General features: G+C 41.7%; 1 protein-coding gene across 3 annotated transcripts in view; it reads left to right on the top strand.

Annotated features, from left to right (window-relative positions):
- The window catches only part of ehbp1 (EH domain binding protein 1), a 151,343-nt gene that overhangs the window by 121,461 nt on the left and 2,745 nt on the right, over positions 1-27,137 (top strand). For all 3 annotated transcript variants that reach the window (XM_073481835.1, XM_073481834.1, XM_073481833.1), the window contains 2 exons: positions 18,761-18,860; positions 19,953-20,026. In XM_073481835.1, the coding sequence (XP_073337936.1) occupies positions 18,761-18,860; positions 19,953-20,026 (174 nt within the window). The remainder of the gene's footprint in view (positions 1-18,760; positions 18,861-19,952; positions 20,027-27,137) is intronic.

Below are 27,137 nucleotides of genomic sequence, written 5' to 3'. Positions count from 1 at the left end.
CAGAAGACTGCACACTCAGCTACACACTCTTAAGCAGCACAGTGATGCACACAATCAAATAAACCGAAGCTGCAGTGTTTTATTTTTGTTGGATTGTCTTGTGTTTGTCTGTAGCTGAATGCGTCTTTCATAACTTTATCTTAAGGGTTAATTTATCGTTTTGAAGTGAAGCTGACACATTTTAATCCACCTGTTTTTGCTTCACTTATATTTTCTCGTATGTTGCTCCAATCTCTTAGGAAATCAACAGTTAAAATTAAGAAGAAAAACACACTGATGTAGCTCAGATTCATCAGGGATAATTATTTCTGATGTTGTTTTTTTTTTTTATCTGGTTGATTATTATTTAGTTAACAAATCGCAGCCCGATGACATAATTGAATTTCAACCTTGCAGTCAATTAATCAAGGCTTTCTTATGTTAACGGATGTGGTGGCACTCGACAAAGCAGGTTAATGACAGAGGTTTGGCCAGTAATTACACCATTCACTTGCTAACGCAGCTGCTCGCCATGCTACCGTTGTCATCACCCCCCCATACACACTCCTCCCCATTTCCCATTGTAATGAGCACTCCAGGCTACAAATACCAACAGCTGTCTTTCCCAATACATTTCCATTTAAATATCTATTTAAACACAGCAATTTTGCATTTGTGTATTGAATCAAAGCTTGAGCCATGGCCAGTGGCAGTAACAGCCTGGTGTTGGTGTCAGCTGTAATGTAATGCTGCAGGGGGATTTATTCAATACATTTACAAACACATTAGGGGCAATGTAAATTAGGGAGTGTATTAAACAAACCAAACAGTCTTCCACAGCTCTAAAGTTTTAAACAGTGCAGGTTTTTACCAAAATATTTCTTTTATTGAGCTGTTGCCCTCTGAGAGGAAGACGAGACAGACAGGGAGTGAAAAGACGATGAAGGAGAGGATGCGATGATTGTGTAACGGAGGGAGACGAGGGCAGAAACTAGTGAATCGCAGCACATGAGATGTATGAAGGATGACTAATGTTGTTAGCGGAGCCATTACTGGTCCTCAGATTAATTCATCAAGCAAATTCATCGTTCACCTCCCCTCTGCCTCTTGTCACAAGGCGTGTAATATGACACCCCTCAAATTTGTTCTAACATCTACCCCAGGGGGGGTCGAGCTCTCCCCTCCTCACACACACACACACACACACACACACACACACCCTCCTCCTTCTCTTTGCTAATGGAGCAGGCGGAGCCACTTATGCTAAAAAGATTGCAGCTGTCTGTCAGCAGGTTGAGGGGGGGTCCTCCACTGGGGGTTATCACTGCTCTCTCACACATACTCACACTTTTTCATTCAGAAATTTCTCTACCCGCTCGTCTCTCTCTCTCCTTTACTAATAAATATAACAGCCTTTTTAAGTGTTTTGACCTGTATGAGGGCCACTGTTTGAAGCTAAATGGGAATTATTATCTCAAAGATTTCTGAGAATTTTTTGCTATTAGTTCCAGCAAATTTACTGAGTTTCTGTACCAATCAGACAGGTTTATTGCAAAGTAGGCTCTCGCTATGAGGAATTTGCCTTGGTATTTCGGTGCATAACGGTTGCAATCAACATAGTAAGAGAAAAAGATAAAACAAGTATTGTGAAAGTCAAGAATCAGAATTTTAAAATAGAAATTTACAATAAATCAAATTTGTAATATGTTTCTGTTTTAAAATAAAAATAGCTCAGCAGTGTTTTTCACAGAAATCTGAAGTTATGTGCAAAACCTTTTACAAGTACAAGAACTAAACCTTCATAAAGTAATCTAAAATTGGCAACATTTTTGATTTAAATCATGAAATGTTTTATGAAAGAATAAGTTGGCAAGACTAAATATCTGTAATTTATAGTTTTTATATGTAGCCCAACTCTACCAGTGTGTATTCCCCTGACGGATGTTAAATCTGACTCCTGGCCCACATCAGAAACCCTGATACTGCTGTTTGTGTTAAGCTGTCCTAATTAACACCATCAACAGGTACTGAGGTTTACACTAGCACTAAATCAACTCATGTTTCTCCGCCCCTCTAAGCTCCCCAAATGGTTCACACCTCAGTGTGTGTGTAAACACATACTCAGGGAGCTAAACCACCTGGCTTAACCTTAGCTTAGCCCCACAGAGCCCCGGCTTATCTGCAAATTTCAACAGTGATTCCATAACACTGCTCTGAGCTCTGCAGCTGCATGTGGCAGAGAGGAAGGCCTCAGTGTTTAGCTTGGTTTTATGGGTGTGAGCTGGGAGTAAAAACAAGTCACAATCTGGAAGACGGGCTAAACCTCTATAGCTAATGCTTGCTCTAGAACGGGCCTGTACAGTATAATATATCATGATACATAGCCACATTTTTCTCTTCGCAGTACATTAGTTGATGACATTATCTTTGATGTTTGACTTAACAATAAAATGTATTTTCTAAAATGACATCAGTGCACTGAAAAGTCAACGATTATAAATTACCCCAGGCGTCTTTTTCTGCATTATGTAAAAGATCATTTTCATATCAACACATATCGGACAACATGTGTGCGGATACAGATGCTGTGAGAGGGTAATAAAGGCCAACAGTTCAAGTGCTGACATGCTTTTTACATGTTTGTCTGGTTTAAATATAGTATAAAAGGAGTAGGGATGGGAATCAGTGGAACCAGTTCCAGTTGAGAACCGGTTCTAAATTGTCAACTCCATCATCATCGTAGTCCTCCGAGCTTATGAATTCCTTTTATCAATGCCGGCATGTTTTTCTGAATGTTGCTAAACAATGATGTCAAACTTGTGCGTTTACGCTGCTGGAAACTTGCAACAAGAGGGAGTCATGGCAGTAGGCATGGGACGATATGAAAATTTCTTCACAATATTTCTGATTCACAGTATTATCCCAATATGCTTTAAACTCTTAAAATTGCACTAAAAAATACTGGAATCACTTTAGCTTACACGTTGTTAAGAAACAAAAGAAAAAAGTATTGCTTCACCTTTGTAGGAATACACGTCAGTGAGCTACACAGTTTTATTATATTCACGATTATCCCGATAATCGAAAGTCACCACAATCAACTTATCCTGAGTGTTTTTTATCACAATTCGCTATAAAATCTATATTGTCCCATCTTTACATGGTAGAGAGGAAGAAAAGGTCCAAAGTGTGGCTTCATTTCACAAAGAAAGATGACACCAGTGCTAGTTATTTGTAAAATGATCTTCCCAAGTAAGGAAAGAAACACCAGCAATATGCTGAATTATCTTTCTACCTGCTAAAACGCCAGGAATGCCATAATTTGACTATCCTTGCTCTAGTGCCACAGCTTTCAAACGAGCAACACGCCCGTTACAGAGGGTAAATATCCTGTGTTATAATAGCATTGGCAGCACACAGAAAATTGATCGGGAATCAATCAGAGAATCTATAAAGAATCAGACCAATAAGCAGAATCGATTAGGGGATTGGTATCAATAAAATCGTATGAATTTCCATCCCTGAATGAGGGCTGATTTTGGCGGGTTAAACTTCAGGTGTGGCGTTATTTGTTTAATTAATTAATTAATTTATTGATAACTGTGATTAGATTAAACTTAATTCAGTAAGAAATTCACAACGTCGATATTGTTTAAATTCAGTTTAACATCCAGTTCTGTTGCAGATTGTGTTTATTTCAAGTAGTTTTGTATCTTTCATTTCACAAATGTTTCACAGAAAAAAAAAATTATGTTGTTTTTCCTGGTCCATATGTACGTCTGCAGTAAAATAAAGTAGTAAAATTATCATGTTGAGGCCTTTAAAGACTAAGACGCGATTTAGTGTTTTTGCAGCAGTCAGAACAAAGTTACAAATTTCAGCTCAGAGGATCCAGAAAGGATCCAGCTAGATGGCATTGTAGACCCCCTCTTCATGTGTCCCCTGCTCGCTGTACTGATCATGTGAGAAAAAAGAAAAGAAAAAAAAAAGTCCCCTCAGCCCGGCCACACTCAAGCAGAGCAGTCAGAGGAGAAAACGAACCCAGGGCCTAACAAATACATGAAGGTTTGGTTTAACTAAATCCCACAGATAATGGCTACTGTGTCAAAGACTAAAGATAGCGGGAGGGGTGGTGGTGGAGGTGGTGGTGGCGGCGGTGGATGGAGGGGGGGGGGATTACTCCGGCGTTTTGCATCAGTTGCTTTCTGCTGGGTGGCCCTGCTTGTCAAAAAAAAAAGAAGGGAGAGACGGAGGGAAAGGGAGAAGGAGAGAAAAGCATTTAACGCGGCACATTGAGAAGAAGAGGGCTCTTAATGCCATCAAAGCAAGGGGAGAAATCAGCTATTAATTTATTCTGGCCCTCACACACACACACACACACACACAAGTACACCCACGTGAACACACACACACACACACACACCATGTACACCCCTTCTGTTGTTTCCTCCAATTGTTGATAATTTCAGGAACATCTGGTCCACACCAGTCTTGGAAGCTCACCAGGACCAAGGTTGACAAAATGTTACCACTGATCCCCTTCCCTCTGTGTGTGTGTCTGTGTGTATGTGCCTCTGTGTGTGTGTGTGTGCACGCGCACCTTAAATGATTTGTGTGTGGATTGAATTATAGCCCTGACGTGAGGAGAAATTTTTCACCCTTAGATTCAGGAGGAGGGGCAGATGACTGGGCTATTCATTGGCTGATAAGAACTGATGGGGAGGTTAATAAGCTACACACCCAGGTCATCACAGGCTTTTTACTGGGCTACAGAGGAGAATGGAGGACGATGATGATGATGAGAGGAGGTGTGTGTGTGTGTGTGTAGCCGGCTGTAAGTCGGTGGAGTTGGAAGGAGTGCATCTCTTCGGTATCTGTACTTTGACATACCTTTTAAAGGTCCCTCAAAGTTCTCTCTATCGCACTAAATTAGCTAAATTCGGACTTTTATGCAGGAGAGTGAGTGTGTGCTTTGCAGAGTAGTCGCACAGTAAAACTATGTTTCTTTTATCCATACATGTCCTGAATATTCAAAGCGCGTGACATTAATGTGAAGTTGCTAATTAAAGTGTGCACGTGGAGGAGCAGCTTCCCCGTACACCAGACAGTTTCAGTGGATAGCCAGCTCGATTTTTAAATGACGTCACAGTGAATTTCAGCTTCTTCCCTCTGGATGGAGGTTGATAATCCCAAAGGAGGAGAACAAAGTGGTGCAAAAATTTTTGTGTTCCAGCAGCCATCAGTCACATCAATAAGTCATAAAGACGCAATTTACCTTATTTATTCTTGTGGTTATTTATTTTAGTGTTTTTTTTTATTTTTATTTCTCTTTTTAAAGAGACAGTATATAATTTTCCCAATCAAAACAAAACACAAGATCTAAGTAGTATGGGATAATGGGAGTTGTTGTCTTTATTGTTAAATTACCACCATTGCTGATGAAAATCAATCTACTTGACTTAGACAGAAATGTTCACGGACAAAGGTAATGTTTTAAAGTTTTAAGTCTCGTTCAACAACTTCCTTCCTCACTTGCTGGCTCTCTCCTGGACGTTGTAGCGACAATACGATTGAATGAAACTCATCATTACCTTGATTAAAATTACAGATTTCTCTGTGTTCGAACATCGTTGAAAACATTTAGAATAATGTAAGTACGCAACTCAACAAGATATATAACAAATTATTATTACATATTATATCTTTAAGTCCTGATTAGTGGAGGACTGAGTACTTTTGTTTTATCATGTTGTGTTGTTTTTAAAGTGTATGTCAAGATGAATGCTCGTTTTCTACTGCAAACCAAAACTACCTACAGGTACAGATAAAGTAACCTTAACCTCAATTTAAAGAGGGGAGAATAAAAAAAAAATGTCCTTTTTAATCTTCGAACAGAGTCAGAAGACCGTCTATAATGGTATAGAGTATAGTACTGTACAGCTAACTTGATTATTCCAGACTGCGCATTTGTTGCATCATTATAAAGATGCGTTTCTCCTCATTTGCAGACATGCCTGATATTTCATCAGTAGTTTAATCATCCAGAAGGAATTTGCTTATAACTTGGTAGGATATCTACGTATACATGTTTCTAAGTCCAAGTGTATTATAAGCTTCAGTCTCTAAGTTAGCGACATTACAAATGTCTAAAATAAGCTACAGACACCAGTTGTGAAGTCAGATTTTAAACTGGGACAACACTTTTTCTAGTGGCTATAAAGTTATTATGTAAGATGCTGTACACTACCAGTAGGAGGAAAAAGTTTGCAGGAAGTGGAGTGTTTTCTCCCATCATAACAACTTTTAGGAATGTATGATTGAGGTAGAATTCAGTGTGAGGAGAAAATATATATTTTTTCATCTGTGTGTGATTTTTGTATGAAGTAGCTTCAGCACATTTTAACACCAAGTCATTCACAAACACAGCTCAGGCTACTTTCCTTCCCACAATTCCCCTGTGTAACCTGAGGCTAGAGGCAAGCACCCCCACTGAGCAGAAGACAAAACACTCAAACAGAAAAACAGACTAATCTCTCTTCCTCTCACTGGTCTCTCTCTCCTTCTCTCTCACACACACACTGACTATTTAAGCACTTCTGCTGTTGGATACCCGGCTTAAAACAAAAATTTCCCCTTCACCCCACCCTTTTAAGTACTTCAGGTCTGTGTCCGTAACCGTTGAAGTCGTTGAAGAAATGCAAATACTGATGCATTTACAGTAATTGCCTCTGTCAAATTTTAACGTCCTTTTAGCACAGAGGCGGAGAAACAGTGACACGTGAGTGAGTTAACATGCATATTCAGTTTATTTATGTAATCATATAGCTGAGCTCAAACAAACAAACATGGATGTGTATCAATCAAAATGCACAGGGATTTATAAGTTGATACACCAGAAAACAAAATAAAAAAATATCAAGTTCTCTTAATGGCTGATTCCTGACATGTTAATGGCTGTAGTGGTGCTGAGGAGTAACGTCAGTCAGGTGGAGCTGGAGATGTTTTCCCAGCGAGCATCACCGCTGGTGTCGAGGTGTTTGATTGAAGAATCTCTCCCACTTTGTGTTGTATCACTGGAGCTTAATAGAAGGCAGCCCCCGAAGGTCCAAGCAAAGGCTCTCATTCTGAAGACTAGAAAAAGGCACCAACAGGACCCTAGCATGGGGTCTCTCCTCTCTCCTCTCCCCCTCCATACCTACTCTTGTTCCAGGGCTAATAGGGAGGCGCCTATCACCCACTCACCTTAATAATAAAAGAGAGCCCCCTGTGGAAAGGAGCTAGCATGAGCTGGTGAAGATCACGCTGTTAATAGGATGATGCCTTTTTGCCTTTTGTCATGAGATTATGAACGGGGATAGCCTCTCCTCGCCTCTCCTCCCTGCTCCTCCACTCTTCTTTGCTCTTCCCACACACAGCTACAGGCGTCCTGGAGGGCCCCGTTGAGTTGGAGTGGAGACAGGCGTAACCGAGGCTTTGTTCCTCTGCTTGTATGGTAAAAGACTCGCTAATGAAATACCTTTTAGGGGGTATCGGCAGGTGAGCTCCCCAATCAGGCATTTCAGCAAAAACACACACAGGCGCACATACACTCACATATTCTCAGTCTCCTCTCATCTGCCCCCCCTTGCTATATTAATTACCTGAAGTGCTTCGGCCTCGCAAAAAGCTCTCGATTCTGCCGCTCTCCTCCCTCTCTTCATCCAACGCGACAGCCACAACGGCCTAAGCTAGCCTAAAGTGGGGGGTGCAGCAGAAAAGGGAGGATGATAATAGTTGTAATGAACACTGGTGACAATAATGAGAACGGTAATTGAGAAATGGTGTATGGCAGGCCCCCTGATTTTCCTTTTCCAGCCCCAAGCTAAGTGGGGACAGGTTGAAAATCATCTTATTTAGAGCTCAGTTAAATGGTTCTGAGAGAGCGCGGATTTCTGACGCTAAAGCTAAAGCAAGCTGACAAGCATAGAGTAGTGATACAGCGGCCTAATGGGTTGGGGAGTGTTTAAAGTCGCTGTTGCCGTCATAGTTTTTTTTTTTTTTCTTTTAATTTCTTATTGACGTTGAGTGGAGTGGTCTAAACAGCCTGTGCTGTACTGTTAGGATTATTGTTAAACACCTCAATGCTTCACTGCTGTTCTTTTCTTTCTCCAGTCTGCTCGCTCTGATTGTTTCCTACTGTCTGTGTTTCTGTATGTCTGGGTGTGAGAAATCGCTCCCTGTAGGACTGTAATGCACCAAAGACTCGCTGTTTGATCACCGAGCATGTCCGTATGTATGTGTTCTGCTTCCGTGTCGATGTTGTATGTATTTTTCTGTTTGTGTGTGCGTTTGTGTGTTTGTTGGACTCTACCTTTCTTGTGTGTGTCTTGGCCTTCTCGCCCAGGCTGTGATAGAGACAGGGCGGTCTGGGCTTTAACAGACAGAGGCTGCCTCCACCAGCCCATAGTCTGCCACTCTCTGATAATGTTTATTGATTTGTAGCAAAAACACAATTTGATGGAGTGGGGCGAGGGAGGGAGGGAGGGAGGGAGGGAGGGAGGAGATGTGGGGGTTGAGTTAAGGAGAGGGAGGATTGTATTTGTGTGATTGTCGCAGCTTGGCTGGTTCTGTTAGACAAACAGAAAAATACTCCAGAAATGTAATTTATTTTGTTCCAAGCTGAGCTCACTATATTCCTTTTTATTTAATAGACAATTAAAGATATAATATGTGGTAGGGCTGTCACGATATCAGATTTTTTATTACAGATTATTATTGTGAATATCGGTATATCGTGACACCCCTAATATGTAGCATTTCCACATTAAGAAATTTCCAAAAAACAACATCCAGAATATTATATAAGGTAACGGTGCGTTTCATTTGTCGCCTTTCGCTATGACTTCCGGGGAAACATCAGATGATACGTCAGAGAGTGAGAAAGGAAGTCAGTGAATGTGACTAAACATAACATGAATAAAACTTTAACACATAATCTCTTCCATGAATGTTTCTGCCTGAGTCACACTAGATTTTCATCGCCAATGGAGACAGCACTCCCATGATCCCACGCTACTGTACGACGTCATCAAACAACAACTTTTGTTGTCATCGTTCTGACTGAGTGAACCCTGGCAGCATCAAGAATGAAATACGCATCAGGGCTGTCATATCAGATTTTCACAACACGACTATATATTGTGATAACGATACTATCGCAATATCTGTAGAAAATGCTGAAAAAAATAATGATGCTCAGTCAAATTCATCTTTATCTGTGTTTACTGTGTGTTTTGCCTCTTATTTGCCACATAAATATGAGTGTAGTGACGTGGAGAGAGTCTGTAACCATAACTGTAGAAAATGACAAAGTGAGAACAGAAAGATATATACATATATCAGGATATTATCATGGGAATTATTAACATCAATATTTCACTTTTAGATATAACAGCTATAGTCAATATAGGTATATCACGACACCCCTAATACGTACGTTTAACTCGCAAGCACGCATTTAATTTAGTTAAAATGAGAATGTAGAGAGAGTTGAAAGAGGAGAAAAGCTTCAAGAGAGACCGCTGCATAAATGATTGCTCTTTGGCAAATACACTCCTCACCCCTCTGCACAAGCAACAGAAAGTGTGTGTGTGTGCAAAGTGAAGACCTCTAATATGAACATTTCATCTCCAGAGTGAGTCTATTATGTGAACTCTGTTTGCCAGAGCCCCCACCTCTTCTTCACCTCTAAGGTGGAGGAATGAGAGGTGTCTGGAGGTTGCTCTACTGTTAGCTCTGAGGTCAAACGTGTTTGCCCAAGGGTGTGTGTGTGTGTGTGTGTGTGTGCGTGTGTGTGTGTGTATTGGAGAGTTGGCAGAGGATATCAAGGAGGCGTGTGTGTTTAAGAGAGAGGAGGATGAGAGGAGGAAACATATTAGCAGGACAAACCTATCGTCTGTGTTTAACATGCTCTCTGAACACAAATGTTCAAACAGTGACATGATAGGCGCTGCGTATGTACACTCTCCTGCTCATTAAAAAAGGCTTTGGCAGTTCTACTTACTGCCGTCCATAGTTCATCTCCCCTTGAAACAGAGCTCACGAATCAGGGCTACACAATTACAGATGAAATTGTAATGACACTTTCGTTTGCAAGGTATTAAAAGCACCAATAACGATCATGATTATTGGTCTTAATTTTGGGGTTCAGTATCTTGCTTCAGTCTTGTTCAGTAAGGATACTTCGACATGTAGACTGCAGGAGCCGGGAATCGAACCACCGACCTTTGAATTGACGCCTGAGCCATAGCTTCCCAAAGACAACAAATACAGGACTTTTGATAAGAATTCTCTTCCAGTTCTCTTTTAGATATTTCATAGACGAATAGATTAATTTAACAGAGTTGATAATGAGAATAATTATTAATTGCAGCCCTACTGTTTTAATCACTAAGCTACAATGACATGCACACACCAGGAAGACTTGTAGTGCTGGCGTCAGTCTCTATGAACTGAGGCTCTCCACCTGCTCTACAGAGTCACATAAGTCCCTTGTGTGAAATATGAGAAATTAACTGTATCCAATTATAAAAATTAAACAGTGTCATTTCTTCTTTTATTGTCTGGCAGCTTCTGGCTACTTGGCAAATAAACAGTCCCCTTAAAAAATGAAAATCAATCAGTATTCACTCACCAGATGTACAATTGGCTTGCAGCATTAGGCTAGTCATCGAGGTAATAAAGAGAAGGACAGTTTGCTTATGTAAAGGCACAACTGCGCATTGATTTTACCGATTCATAATCAGTTTATAGTTGCATAAATGCAGGGGAGCCTTTTTTTAATCTTAGGACCAAAGTTGGCCTCATTTAATAAAGCAGTGACACTTCAACAGGTGTTAATTTCAAGCCGTTATTGTTCTTGGACTGAATGATACTTCAGTATTTTAACATTCATCCCGTGCTGGTTTCTTGTGATTATTAAACATGGAAACCAAAATTATTACACAAGATCATGCTTAATTAATTCAGCTTCTCTGCGTGTGTCTTTTCCAAAAATCACCATACCGACTGAAAGATTGACCTCCAGCATTAATACAGTTTGTAATTAGAAACAAATAATTATGCAGCCCCACTTATGATTATGGAAAAGCCCCAATTCACCCCTCTGCCTCCAAAACTCTCAGTCACACCCCACTCCTGCTTCTCTTGCCTCTTTTGTACGTTGTAAAGCAAGCAGTGGTTGACAAATGACACCGGTGGAAAAGGCAGTCATTGTGCCTCAGTGTGAGAGGAGGTTTTTTTTTTCTCTCTCTTTCTCTTTTTTCTTATTTTACTTTTCTCCTTTTTTCTATCAGGGGGGGAGGTAGCGAGGGAGGGAGAGAGGTGAGTGTGAATCGGTTAATGTGCTCCATTCAGCAGACATTATACACAGGTTCAATAAAGCAGGAATCTGCTCTATACGCTGGGACCATTGTGCCATTGAGGGCGGCTAAAAAGGCCTCGAACAAGACTCCCTGGAAAAAAATAGCCCTCAGCACCACTCCAGTAGAGAGCAGAGGAGAATAGAGGAGAGCAGGAGAAATCACATGTGCAATGTAGAGAAGATTGAGGGGGGGGTTGAGGTGGAGGAGGAGGAGGAGGCTGATTCTTACACATATCACAAGTGTTGTAATGTTGCTGGGTTGTGAAGTGCAGCAACTGTTGAACTGATTGGAAGAAACAGAGAGAGAAAGGCAGGAAGCTGTCAAATCTGATGATTAGATGTATAATTTGACAACCATAATCCAGCATGAAACACCACCACTGCAAGCTTTAGATGATGTTTTATGGGCACTGAAACCTTTCTTTCTACAAGCTACACTCTCAGTCTCTCTGTGTCTCCTTCCTAACAAGACACTCCTCCACTCACATTAATTAAATCAAGTCTTCAGTAGGCTACTTACGCACAATTCTCCCCCCCTCCGGTCCTCGCCACAGACCTCTCTGATTAGGCCGGCCCCTGTCATGCATATTCACATCGCCGCAGTGACAGCCTTTTAACGAGCTCTTACCTAATCACAGGAAACAATGTTCATCCTGTTCTTTTTATTCCTTCTTTTCTCATTTCCTTTCATGCGTCTTTGGCTTTCATCTTCCCTGATCCCCGCTGATATCAGACGGGCTTGACGGTCGGGTGGAGAGAGAGCGACGGGAGAGGCACAAGTGCGGCTCGTCCCTAAATAAACCGCAATTCAGAAAGTGACTTGGACACAGAAGAGAAGAAGTTCAGCTTCTATCTCCTCCCTTTCCCTCCTCCTCCTCCTCCACCTCCTTCTTTCTCCTCCTCCTCCTCCCCGCCTTTTTACATGTCCGATAGACAAATTGGATTAGCAGCTATTGGATTAAATGGCAAAATGGTGGGATAAGAAATGAGATGAACGTGCTGTGATCACAGCTTTTAATGTTTTTCTCTTTCTGTCTCATTCATTTTCCCCTCTTAGCCAAGCTCCCTCCTTCAAGGCACAGAGAGAAGTCGTTTCTCGCCGGATCTCCTGCTTATCCGGTCACCGTGTTTCATTGCGTTTTAACAAATATGTGCAATTCAGAAGTGTCCTGATGGTCAGAAGGTTGTCCCGTAACTAGAAGGTCAGAGTATTGACCGGTGTGGCTTGGCCCTGAAGCAATTAAGTCATTTTGCCATTCAGTTGGAAAATTAATTCGCAACAAATGTTTTAATCTGTTGATCATTCATGTCATTGATTCGGCAAAAATGCCACTCAAATGTGAAGATTTCTCCTTATCACTGTTTGATATAATTTTGAATTGAATATCCTCAGGTTGCTTTAACAAAAACAAAGATTTGAAGACGCCAAGTTTAACGAGTAGTTAACAGCCAATTAACTATAACAAACGAAACTCGGGTACTAAATAAGAAGACCTGTTATCAGGGAGTGCTGGAGTTTTGTTTATTTTTTATTCTTGCCACCATTGAGCACCCGATATATTTTTGATCAGTGCGCGCTGGTATATATTTACTTATTAAAACAACTCCTTGCATCTAGCGAGACCTAGCATAGCAGCATTACACACTTAATTAAAAACCAGCACAGGCCACCAGCAGCAGCAGCAGCAGTTTGACCACCTCAGGGTGGGTTTCATTATTTCTATCTACACTGAATGGAACAGGGGCCAAGATAGTTATCTTAATCTTATTTGGCTATAGAGGCTCACTCTGTCTTTTCACCCCATCTTCTCTTCTTTCTTTTATTTCCATCTTCTCTCTGTGTTCTCTCGCATGGATGTGTACAGACACACATTGACCCTTTCTAACCAGCCTCTCTTCATACCTTAAGGATGACACTCATCACACGGCAGCTCATGTCATTGTATCCCGGTTGTGTTTGTGTGAGAGAGAGAGTGAAACAAGAGAAGGGGGAGACAGGCAATCAGATAGAGGGGTTGTCGGGATGTGTGTATCAGTTGTATCTTGGCTGTGTGTGTGTGTGCGAGTTGATTGTATCTTGTGTGTTTCTCACCATCGCAGCCACACTGATAGCTGAGGTAACACCACACATGATATTAATGACGATAAAGTTTACTGTATGTGGGGAAACCCCGTGTATCTCCATCAGACATGTTTCACTAATCCTTTGATGTCCTGATCAAACATTGCACCGATGCCAAACTTACGGCTTCGGTCTCAGCAGATTTTGGCCTGTTTTTTTGCTCTGCCCCGCTCTGTGTTGAGCACTGAGAAATGGTGTGTAAGGCAAGCAGCAAGACCCAGAATGCAACCTGCCAAACCGCCAGATGCTTTGATCCAAGATGGCCCCCTGAGAGCCAGCATGGATCCACAGCTTCTCTGAGCCAAGGCTGGATTCACAGACACAGTGTCAGCAGTGCTTGCCAGGGATATTTACACCATTTGTCTTCATGCAACACAACATTCACCAGTTTTTTCTCTGTTGTTGTCACTCTTAACATATGCCATTTGGTGGGCGCGCTCATTACAGTGCAGCCAGTGGAGCCTTTTTTTTTTTTTTCAGAAAAACAGTCGTCCCAGTGGGAATCAAACCCCCAACCTGGCATCACAGCCTTGAATTAAGCATCGAGCAACAGACTACAGCTCCTCAGTAATCTTCTAGGTTAACTGAAACAGCCTTTGCCTTGAACTAATTTTACTGGATGTTGCCTGTTACTTTCATTACTTTCAATAACCTAATACAGTGAAGCTATTGAGCTGATTAAATTATGTAAACATTAGCGCTAAAAAAAAAAAGTTAATTAATTGATTAGTCAAGGCAAGTTTATTTAGACAGAAAACAGTTGTGATAATCAATTTATATTCTAAACAATTTATCAAACAAAAATTACAAACATTATCTCATTCCAGCTTCAAAAATATGGTGATTTTTCAGTAATTTTCTGGATTGGAATTTGAAAATATTTGGGTTTACGACAAAATGAGCAACTAAAAAATGCTCTCTGGCCTTTTTCACTATGTTCTCATATTTTACAGACTACAAGTGAAGTGCAATGAACATTTTTATGAATTTTATTTTAACTATAGTCATTTTTTAAGCAAAGATGTCACACATTTCCTGGTTCCAGCTTCTTAAATATTTAGATTTGCTGCTTTTCGTTGTTATTTATGACAGTAAATGAAGCATCTTTGGACTGTTGGTTGGACAAAAGAAGCAATTTGAGGCCATTATTTTGGGCTCTGGGGAATCGTGATGAACATTTTTACACATTGTTTGACATTTTAGAGACTAAACGATTTACTGATTTATCGTCAAAATACGATTAATCGATAATGAAACTAATCATAAAGGCAGTTTGTCTCCATGTCACCAAGTGCTTGATCATGGGAGAATGTTGGGTTTCGGTAAATTAAGAGTGTGATCTAAACCTGCTCTAATTCAAAAGAGTCATTAGATAACTTTTGTTATGAATTGAAGCTATATAAATAAAATTGACTTGACTTAATCATAATTATAGCACAATAAAATATTGACTATGAAGTTTTCTATAATCCAATCACTACTGTAAAATGTGTCTTATATTACATTTTAATGGGTTTTTAAGAGTTTCAGCTAACAAATAAACCTTAGACTCAGTAAATGTGACTTGAATCAGTCAGAAAATGCTGCAGACACACCGCCGTCTCTCCATCAGTATCTGGAGGTCAGAGTTCAACTCTGGAGAGGTTGAGTGAAGGGAGGAGGATGCTGAGCAGCTGTCGAGCGTCCTCCGCCACTCGTCTTCCCTCCATCGCCTTCTCTCTTTCTCTGCTTTGAATTCGCTCACCTGCTCGCCCTCATTCCCTCCCTCCTCCAATCATCCCCTTTCCCTTCCACATTCACCATTTTCTCATCATCTTTCCTCCTTTTCTCCTCCCCTACCTTTCCTCTGACCTCCCTGCCTTTCTCTCTTTCCTCTCCTCTTCTCCTTCCTCTCCCTCCCTTCGCCTCCCCTCCCTCCTTTCATAAAATGCGGCTGGTGGTTGGCTGGTAGCTGCTGGCTGGCTAGCGGTGGGGGATATAGCTTTATAATCCCTCCTCGTCTTCCAGCCCGCCTCGCCACAATGTCACAGGAGCTTAATATTTGCCATTATTATTTGCTTGTTTTATTTGACTTCGAGGCAGCACAATGACCTGTCAGCGCCGGCTTTATCCCCCCTCCGAGTGTCGTCCGTTTCAAAGTTGACTACAGTAATCCACGAGCCCCCGATTCCGCTAAATCCTGAAGCTTTCTTTCATTCGCTCTCTCTTTTTTTCCTCTGTCGCTCCCCCCTCCCTGCTCCACCCTCCTAAATGAAATTACATACATCTGCTGGCTCAGAGTATCACAAATGTCCACACACTCACCGGTGTCCGCGCACACATCCACACGCCTGCTGCCTTTTGTCGTCAGTGACGCTGCGGCCCAATACTCCCTCTCCTCTGCAATGAGCCGTGGTGTGTGTGTGTGTGTGTGCATTTCTCTTGGTTTTGGGATCATATTCAGACGCCCATAAAGCAGCAGACTTGTTGTTTTAAGTTGATAATGTGTCGAAGGTCTGCTGACAATCTTATACAAAAAGTCAGACAGCAAAGGCACAAGTATAGTGAGCTTAAAGCATTACATCATTGATGTTTTAGTTCATCAAAAAAGAGTCCAAAAGCCACATTTTCCAGGCAGTAAATGACAGAATACAAGATTTTCCTCCACTGTACAGCACACCAATGCCTTTCTTATTATTCAAAGGACCCCCAATTAATAAATAAGTGGTATGAAATGTCCTCTTAGTGTTAATTCTGTTATGATGCCTGTCGTAGCGTCCCAGCTATTAAACCTCCCTCTTGAGAAAGGGAGAAAAAAACAGCGAGAGATAATAACATAAGCCTTAAGACGATCTTTCATCTGGCGTCCTCTGTTTCCTTCCATTACTTCTCTTCACAGACGAACTAAGTGTCAGATTAATGCTGCTGTCGCCGTTTAAATGGCCTCTAGTGCCACGAAGCTCATATCCCAGTTCTAGACGTCAACAGTGAGAAGTCAACTGACCACAGCCGTTTATTCACACAGTGAGACAAAGAAAGAAAAACATGAATCACAAAAGAAAAACAAACTATTTTATAGCTTTAACACACACGTAACCATACTTCACCAAAACACCGTGATGCGTCCACAAGGGCTGCAGCTAACGATTATTTTCATTATTGATTGGTAAAGCTGATGAGTGATTCTTTGTCATTAATAATCTGCTGATTATTTTCACAATTAATTGATTAATCGAATCAGATTTAAATATGTTTTATTTGATATTGGATTCAGCTTGATTGAATTAAAGGGGAGTATCAGGCCTTGAGATGATCTCTACTGAGTGTCATTCTAGTTTAGGGCTGCAACCAATTATTATTTTCATGATCGATTAATCTGCCAGTTATTTCCACAATTAAATGATTAATCATTCACTCTAAAAAAATTGTGAAAAACCTTCAGCGCAATTCCCCCGCAGCTCGACGTGACATCTTCAAATTACTTCTCTAGTCCAGCCAACAGTCCAAAACACAAAGAAGAGCAGCAAATCCTCACATTTAAGAAGCTAAAACAAGAAAATGTTTGACATTTTTGATTGACAAAATACTGGAAATAGTTGGAAATTAATGTCTTTAGATCAACTAATCGATTAATCAAACTATGGTTGCAGCTCTAGTGTCTCCATCTCGTCCACTAACAGATTTTTTTCTTGTTTTTTTTGTCCTAACTAGGGCTGCACAAAAAAAAATAATAACAAAACAAAGAAACACCAACATATTTTGATTATTTTCACAGGTAATATAAGAGCAATATGATTCATATTTAGCATTACAATTTAAATTTCTCATTGAAAAAACAATTGAAAGACTGATGATGTGACATTTTGGGGCATCTGTACCAAACAAACACGTTTTCTTACATCGTGAGGACAAGATTCATAGGCCGGGGCATCTCTGCAACACTGCAGCACTTCAGTATAATGCTGCCTCGTCACACATTTTACCTTCATCAAAAATTGCAGCTTCTGCTATTCGGATATTGGATTGTTGGCAATATTTCAATTAATCGTGAAACTCTAGTGTCAACAGATCATAATTGAAATTAAGGGCCTATCTTACTGTTGTTTACCAACCTTAATAATGTAAAAAAAAAAAACACTGTAAAACTTATATGTAGTTGTCATGACACCTAAAATAACTGAAACTACCATCTGAATTATTATTTTTCCAGTACATTGATGCAGCCAACAGAGGCCCAGTTGTTGTCACACACACACCTGGAGGCTCCTCCTGTCGTTGTTGTAACGCTTGAAGTTTTCCGTTCAATGCACTGTGTCCGTATCAGTTGTACCCTGTAAGTAAGTTACAGCACAGAGCTTTAGCCCCAGGCATGGGCGAAGCTTACATTAGCCATGCATCTGAGCCGGTGCTAGCTCTCCTCTGTGTGTCGAGCAGGTATTACACTAAGCGTCAGAGAGAACCAGAGACGTGGTTTTTTTGAAGGCCCGCTGAGTGATTGGTGGGATATGTATTGCCCTACAGTGAGAGGCTCCACTCTGTAAAGGTGCTCGACGGTAATCGCTGAGTTAATCCCGCCCCGGTTGAAGCCGTATTGACGTTGTGAAGACATGGTGTGAAGTATGTGTATGTTTACACCAGGAACATAAGCGAGCAGTGTATTTACACACACACACACACCTACACACACACATATAAATATCTGGTGGACATACTGACTCTGCAGTGGCTAAAAGACTTAACTGAGTCATTTATCTGCTTCATCTCTTTTGAGTGCGTGTATGCCTGTATGCTTTATACTTACACACACAAAAGTTAAACTGACCTTTTATGAAAGATGTTTTTATACACTATTTAAGCTTAACAACGAGAGCCTGACTGGTATATCGTTTGCTGATATTTTCAGCCGACAAATCACAAATGTATCGTCACCGGCATATGAAAGCTTTCTTTTTTACATAATATAATCCAGAAAAAGATACTTAGGGTCATTTATAATCGTTGAAGTTTGGCACTAAGAATTGATTTAGCTGATACAGCTGATCTTTTGTTGTAAGCGGTGCTGGCTCAGGCGTGTCTGAGCTGACCAATCAGAGGAGAGGAGCTAAAACAGAGCGTAAACTGTAAATATCCTGCCTCCATTACATACGTATCTTTACGTATTTCTCTACGTATCCACATTTGAGGAATAACTGCAAAAAATGTGTTTTTATTTCTATATTATGTGTATGTTTAAAAATATCAACCCTGTGTTTGTCTTTGTTTATTTGTGTTTTTTCCAGGTAACAACAAGGAGGAAGAGGAGGCGATGATGCAGGAGTGGTTCATGTTGGTCAACAAGAAGAACGCACTCATCAGAAGACAGAACCAACTCTCCCTGCTGTACGTATATTTAAGATTAATCTGTGACCTTCACCTGCGTTATTATTTTATTTTACACCGACTACGTCCTGTTCTGAAGAACCACTTTAGTTAATTGTCACAGGATTCACGCAGTTTTATTGTAATGGCTAACTTGTAAACCATTTTCTTTTGGTAGAGTGAGCAGAATAGATGCAGTTTGTTTGTTTTTCTATATTTCTTCTCGCACTGAGAAGCATTAAAAACCAGGAAAACATCACACTTCTGTTCAAGCGTTTGATCAAACTCGTTGAAGCCACACAGGGTGGGAGTGTTCCTTCCACTCCATTCACCCCCTCTGTCTATCCGCTCATTGATTTACATGTGGACGGGATATGAAATCAATAGAAATGTGGCGATCATCACTCTATCGCTAGTCTCTTTGTATGTGGTCAGCTGCGACAGGTGGAGACACACACGCACACGCGCACACACACGCTGCCTTTTTTTTCTTCATTTGCGGCTGTTGGGATTTCAAAGTGTGCGAGTGGAGGAGAGATTGAAGTATTCATAATCACATTATATCGTGGGAAAGGGGAGGCTTTTAAAGTGGCCAATTGACAGAAGGGCTGATTATTAGCCCTTTCTGTTCTCTCTTTGTGGAGGCGAAGAAAAAAGGCGCCTGTGAAGGACAAATTCTATTAGGGACCGAATAAGCTCATTTTTTAATATGGCTGAAAGAGGAAAGAATTCAATTTGTGCCACACACACACACACATTTAACCACACACACTCATTGCATGTCCTTAGATGCACATTAATTTCTTTGTCTTTCTCCTTCAGCTCGTTTTGTTTTCACTCATTTCCCCCACCTGTCTTCTCTCGTTTTATTCACTTCTTTCCTCGCACACTCACACACATTCACCCAGGGCTGTGTCAGCGCAGTATGTGTATCAGTTATGTGCAGTAGATTAATGCGAAGCCGGAGAAGGTCCAGGCGAGTAGCTGAATCGATGTTTATTGCAGGTTTCTTTAAGTGCTTAATGATTTAGTCATTAACATATTGATGAACTTTGTTGTGTGTGTGTTTTTTCTCCTCTCTCTCGCTCTGCCTCTCTTTCTAACTTGCCACAGGGAGAAAGAGCACGATCTGGAGAGACGCTTCGAACTGCTGAACAGAGAGCTGAGAGCCATGCTGGCCATCGAGGGTAAGACTCACACACACACACACGAATACACACTCAGGAGGTCTTGGGATTTAATATGGAGTCTGCAGGTGTCACATAACAAAGATGTGTCTCCTCTCTCTGTCACAATGTCACAAAATCCTCAATTTTTTGTCATTACATGCATTTTGACAAACAAATACTTCCACTCAGATTAATCAACAATTGTTCCTCTCTTCAAAAAATCAGCTGGATTGTGAAACCGCAAATGTGAAGTGAAATATACAACGATCTGTCAAGGATCCTGCATCGTTTCCAGAACATCTAAAAATGTTTGTTTTAGCTGCCAAAATGGCGACTAGATGAGACAAACTGCAACAGATGAAGTTTATTTTCTTTTTTCTGGTGATAAAGGAAGGTAAAGCTCCTGTCAGGGTTGTTTGAGTTCTAGCAAAGCGTCTCCACCTCTATTGTTTTCTCGTCCAGCTGTTGTCCAGCCTTCATCAGGAGCCCAAAGCAGGATAATTTGAATTCTGCGTCGGCTTCTTGATGAGGATTAAGATGCGAGCTTTGCGAGGGGATTTCACTCCCTGATACTTGATCAATGCTATCTGTTTCCTAGCTACACCTCGACTAGCCGATGCCTGATTTGAAATCTAGCCGCGGCCACATTGGTTTGCGAGGTAATAAAAAAAAAAAAAAAAGAAATGCGGTTATATTATTGAAAGCTTGTTAACTATACCGCAGCCAGAAAAGCAGCCATTGTGTCGTATCAAAGTTGTCAGGGGGCCAGGGAAGTTTAATCCTCTTCGACTGCGTCCTCTTTGGCAAAATGAACCTTTTGCCAATCAATGCTAATTGATTTTGCCATTCGACATTGACCACCGCCGCCCCCCTCCTTTCTCCTCGCAGCCTTCGGACACCCATTGTAATTTCACCGGGCACCTGATAAGATACTGGTCCATAATAAATCAATTGTAATTAGCAAGAAAGGAGGTGGGCCGGGAAGGAGGGGGTCGAAGGGGGGGGAGCAGACATGCGTAGCCGATCAGGAGCTGCAGACGGCGCCATGCTGCCTGCGTCCAGGTTGATTTCCTCTGTCTTCGCATGGCCATTTTATTTATTTATTTTTATCGAGCTGCAGCGCATCCACAGCTCGAGTGGAAAGGGAGGAGTCCAGTTTTTTCTGGTTCAGATGACCGTTTTCTTTCTCTGTGTTTGTTTTTGTTTGTTGTCTTTTTTCATGTGTGTCTGTGGCTTTCCTGTGCATATTTTTCCTCATATATCGGACGTGTATCGTGTGTGTGCCTGCTCCTCTGTTTGTGTGTGTGTGGAAGTGAAAGAGCAGAGATAGTGTGTGAGGCGAGGTGGAGAGGTGGTGTGTGTCGTGTCACCGCGCTCCCCTCTGCCTTCATGTGGACTTGTTGGATTTGCAGCTGACTAACTTATCAGCCGGCCTTATTTTCCTCCCTAAGGGAGGCACTTAACATTCACAGGCTCTACCTTTCTGTAGCAGCCACAGATAGTTCTGAGCTGCTGGGGAGAGAGCTGCGTCCGTGTGTGTGTCTGTGAGTGTGGGTGTGTGTGTGTGTGTGTGAGAGTGTGTGTGTGTGTGTGAGAGAGAGAGAGAGAGAGAGAGAGAGAGGATCTGTTGGTTTGGATCTGCGTGTTTACATCTCACAGGTGTGTTTGTGTGTCCACTTGTGTGCAAGTCTTTTTCCATACGAGTGTATCTGTGAGTGTGTGTGTGTTTGTGTTTGTGTTTGTGTGTATACGGCGGCCATCTCCCCAGCTCTTATTTGGTGCTTGGGCAGGTCCATTGAGCGATGGTCGGGCGTGCGAGTAATTGCTGATTTGGTTGGCCAGTCGATGACACAGAGAGAGAGAGAGAGATGCACTGTGAGTCCGAGCAGAGAAAAAAAAAACACACATCACTGAGATACACCTGCCCTGACACACACACACACACACACATACATACACACCGCCCTCCCTCTCAGTCGACGCACATACTGTCTGTACAGGTCAATGTGCTCTACAGCGAACTGGCTACCAATGCTAACAGTTCCTGTCTATTGCACTTAGCATGAAAAGCTATTATGATATAGAAAAAATTACATTGAACTCTGACATGGAAATAAATGTCAAGAATAGTCTGTAAATGAATTCTAACATCTGAGATTTTGACGAGCGATAAAAAAGTTGAACTACCTGCTGGCTTTAGCTGCCGGGCCCAGTCTCAGCTACTGCTTCAGACCAGAACACAGAGAGAAAAAACGAATGACTCATGACGTTTTCTTCTGCGTTTGTATTGCTGACTTCAGCTGCACGACACTCAGACACATGAGAGGGAGGATGAGAGGAGGAGAGGATGAAGAGTGCTTTGAGGTGGAAAGACGAGTCAGGAGGAGAGGATTCCCTCTGAAATCATCTCTGAAGCTGATATTCTGCTAAACAACAAATTCTTCTAAACTTTATTTTAGATGTTTTATGAGGTAGAAGAGTCATTTTGGTGGAGTGAAACACACATGACCGAATTATAGAAACATATAGGAGTTGCAGAGACCTATGCAGCAGCAGGGAGGAAGTTTGTTAGCCTGCACAGTTACAGCTGCAGGAATAACCTTATTTTAAACTACTGTATAACAAATCAAAATTCAGTAATACTCTTTATGATCTGGGAAATGTAGTCATTTTATTGCTTGAAAACTGAAATAGCGGGTTATACAGAGATGCACCGATACATATTGTATCTGTAGAAAACCAACAAATCTAACAAATACATAAAAATTACAATAATAGGCAACATAATAAAGGATAAAATCCCCCACGAAATGAAAATTCAATTATCTACTCACCCTCATGCCGATTTAAAAAGTCAGCTGAGGTGTCGTAGTCCACAAAACGTTTCTGGAGCTTGACAGTGAAACAGCATTGCAGCATTCACCTAAACAACTGAAGTAGATCGAATAACAAAACTAAAATGGCTCCGTACAGCTCCTCCGGCGTTCTCCAAGTCTCCAGTAGCTCTGAGATCCCAAATTGATCCCCAACTCTTGCACTTTTAGCTTAGCAGCTACAGTGAAGATTTAGGCTTTAAAGCGGTGTAGATAACATACTTTAAAATCAACGGGGGATCTCAGAGCTTCTGGAGACTTTGATTACGCCGGATGAGCTGTATGGAGCAATTTTCTGTTTTGTTTCAAAGCAAGTCTCCATCTACTTCAGTTGTTTAGGAGAATGCTGAAACGCTGTTTTGCTGTGAAGCTCCAGAAATGTTTTGCGGACTACGAAACTTCACCTGACTCTCTATCGGCATGAGGCTGAGTAGATAATGACTGAATTTGAATTTTTTGGGTGAACCTATCCTTTAACATCAGAGTGGTCATGACTTCATCAGCACGATGTTAGAAGAAGTTTGGTGAAATGTGCAGCTGTTGCAGATTAAAACAGTCGGAGGTCGGGTGGAGGCTCTCGGACCAGTGTAGACGTTGTTTTCGAGCATGCTCGGTGATAACCACCTCCGTGTACCTGCTTGGTGTGATGCCAGGTGGGAAAATGCCATCTGTATGCCACACTCTCATCTCCCTGCCACAAAATTGATCCACTATGCCCTCTTTATCTGCTTACCGATTCACACCTATGTATGCACACACACAAAGCTGTGTCTTGGCTCCCTTCGAAGACCTGTGTGTGTGTGTTTGTGTGTTTGTGTGTTTGTGTGTGTGTGTGTTTTAAAGTGGACGCCCTCTCGCCATCTAAAAGGGATTTATGCATAGCCGGGTCCCAGAGTTTTTCCTGTTACGGTTTGATATGATAAGCTTTTTTATATGTTTAAAATCAATATGTAATCCTATGCAGGAGCTTATCCCTCTCCACACCCCCGACACACACAAACACACACACACAAACACACACACACACACACTTCCCATTTGTAAATCTATTTGGGCTTTGTAACACATCGGGGCGGCGCGCCACAGACCCTGATTGATTAGGTGCACTATGGAATCCTATCACATGGGCGACTTTTGATGATGTCGCCAACTCTTTCAGGGTTGCTAGTTGACTGGAACCGCCGATAACAAGTAGCTTCGTTCCACGAGTTTGTTGACTCGAGTTTTGGGGGAATTTAGGGAAATGTATTTGTTTGCATTAAGCTTGTTTGTGCGGCTTTTTAGGCTCCTGCGAGATAAAGTAAATGTGAATATTCTCGTCACTGCACGGAAGATGTGACTTTATGGAACAAGTGCCTCCTGTAGTGGAGCTAACGCGGTTTTATATGCTGGTTGTTGTCACATCTGGTGGAACAGGTGTTTTAAAATGTGCAGCTTAGTTTAGATTCGCGCTTCAGGTGCTGGATTGTCGACTGTCCAATCTGCCTGTGTTTAAGAAAGTTAGAAGAATAAACTAACTTTTTAAAGATTTTAAGAGACGTCTGTCTCAGAGAAGTTTTCATATGAATCAGTTTGTGAGTGTTGATGATCAAAACCGTTACATCAACAGTGGTTTTCTTGCTTTTTTAAGTGGTTGTCCGTTAGAGATGGGAGGATAAAAACACTATAATAAGTTGATAAGTCGATCGTAGTGGATTTTTATTATCAAGACAATCGTGAATTTCCTCACGAGTGACTTGAAGAAACTGTGAAGCTCGTTAACAAACAGTCGGATATTGATTTCCTGAAGAGGAACGGGCATCTTTCCAGTCATTCCAAGATACTTAACCGTGGCTGACAGCTCGGCCTGCCTGTAGAGTTTCCCACAAAAACAGTGTTTTATATCGGACGTGTGGAAATATTACAGATTACAAACTAAATTACGACAGGGAGATAATTTATCCTTTATTCATGCATGTAATGACTTATGATTAGATTATTGAAGATTGATTGTTTTTTCATTAAAAGGGGTGTTCACTAAAACAACAAAATGTCAGGTAAAGTGATTCCAGTATGTTTTAGTGCATCATGTTGATGAAGATACTGAATTTTGACACAAATGTTTTTATTTTTACTGCAAATAGTCGATATCGGTATCAGCCCGGACAAAAATCGCATCGATCGATCTCTAGTTCATGTTGAGCTTTGGCTAAACTCCCAGTACTTCTTACTAGGATCAATAGGTTTTGTTGACAATAAGGAAATTATAGAATATCACCTGACTTCTCCTTTAAATATTAACTGTTGACACAAAGAGAAGTTTAAACACTTTTGCTGTGAGATAACGAAACGTTTGTGTTTGACTTTTCATCGTTTCCATGTGACGTGGCAGAGAACCACTCTCCTCGTTGCCGTTGAGATAATTTCTATTTATCCGCCATTTTTCCCGGCCTGTCGACTTCCTTCATCTCTGGTGACACTTTTTGTCTCTTGACTCCACTTGGACCTCGGCCAAAACCAGCTTTCGGAGGCCTTTTATACAAGAACAAGAGGCAGAGAGGACGAGAAAGAAAACAACAAAGACAAAATGAAGGAGAATAAGTTTATAGATCGTGTTCGTAAACGTCTGAACGTACATGAAGCTGCGGATCAGATCTCTCTGATGGTGCGTGAGACAGGAAACGAGCGAGAGACGGATAGATGCCCGTCTCTCCTCGCTGTGAGAGAACGAAGCTTTGGACCAGTTTGCTCTCTTGAATAAATTTAGCGTCGCAGAGAGCGGGCGGGGAGGGGTTCATGGGGATTTGAACCAGCGCATTCTTGTGTGCCTTGTGCAGACTCACATGGTTACCGTTGGCGTGCACGGCGAGGGTTATCTGAATACGCACCCACCATGTGAGTTGTACACACTCCTCTAAGTCTTTAACCTCTCTCTCTCCCTCTCTCTCTCTCTGATGGGGGAGGCGGGGTTCATGTGGAGGGTGGTGGGGGGGTTGCTGAGTGGCTGCAGGGTGTTTTGTTTGTTCCTGGGTGTCTGGTTACCCAGCCTGCCCTGCTCTGGTGTTGCCTGGTCACGTCTCTCATCGGCTCTCTTTATTGTTTACCTTCCTAATGAGGGGGGCGGGACTCTGCGACATGTGATTGACAGCAGGAACACCCCCCCTCCACCACCACCACCACCACCACCTCCACCAGGACTTTGGCTTTTTGGCTCTGAAGGAGAAGGAGGGCAGGATTTTTTTTTTTTTTTTTTGACATACCTCTCTGTGTTTTTGTGGGAAGTTTTTTTTTTTCCCTCTCTCTTCCTGAACCCTCCTTCTGTGGGCCGGCCTTGTCGAGACAGAGGATTGTGGGAGTTATGGCAGATATGGAAACGCACATTCCTGCCTCACAATTATCTAAAGATGATGACTCACGCGATGAGTCATCTGCTTTTTCTTTTTCTACACTTCGACACATTTTGTCTTGATTTCTCTGCTCCCTAACCCGCTGCTTGTTTTTAAAGATGAAACAAAAAACATCAGTTCAGATGCAGGTTGGGACATATTTGGCAGGTCTGAAGTGTTTGTCGACTCCCCCACAGAAGCCAGAGGAGAGTAAATTTGCTTCCCTGAGAAAAAAAAAAAAAAAGAAAGAAGGAGGAAGAGGAGAACGAAGAGAGCCAAATATTGGGACTGTGTTCATTTCGCTCTGTGGTCGACTTCAAAGGGACGAGCGGGGCCAATGAAGAGAGCGCAGACCTTTCAGGACAAACACACTGGGCCCAGCGTGACACACACACATGCACACACACATGTACACACTGCCTGACTGCCGCAATTTGACTCAATGAGAGGGGGGGTATTTATTTTTAATAAAGCCACACTTATTCTGGGACTGACATTTTACAACATCCCTTTTATTCTCGATCAATAGGCGGTTAAATATTGATAGAGGGGTGAAGTTGCCTACGCGCCACAGAAGTTGTGTTTTGAATCCTCTCTGGGACGGAGCAGATTTATTTTTTTAAAATATGAAACGATGGAGAAGGAGGGCGACACGTTCTCACACTGAGCTGCGGAGGAGCTTCAGATTTCCTGCCTGAGATGTTTCTGTATCTGAACATCAGATCAGTTGGATTAAAGATGATGCTCGCCTGCTTTTTGTGGCACTTAAAACAATAAAGTTGAAGCTTATTTCATCTAATGAATGTTTTTATGTAATTGTAAAAAAAAAAAAGGAGCAGAAGTGACATCATTCTCTGAGCAGTCTTCAGGGTGAGGGGGTGAGGGAGGGGG

The sequence above is a fragment of the Pagrus major genome, chromosome 15, assembly GCF_040436345.1.
Source record: "Pagrus major chromosome 15, Pma_NU_1.0".
Taxonomy (NCBI): domain Eukaryota; kingdom Metazoa; phylum Chordata; class Actinopteri; order Spariformes; family Sparidae; genus Pagrus; species Pagrus major.
This window is presented reverse-complemented; position numbering and strand designations above follow the sequence as displayed.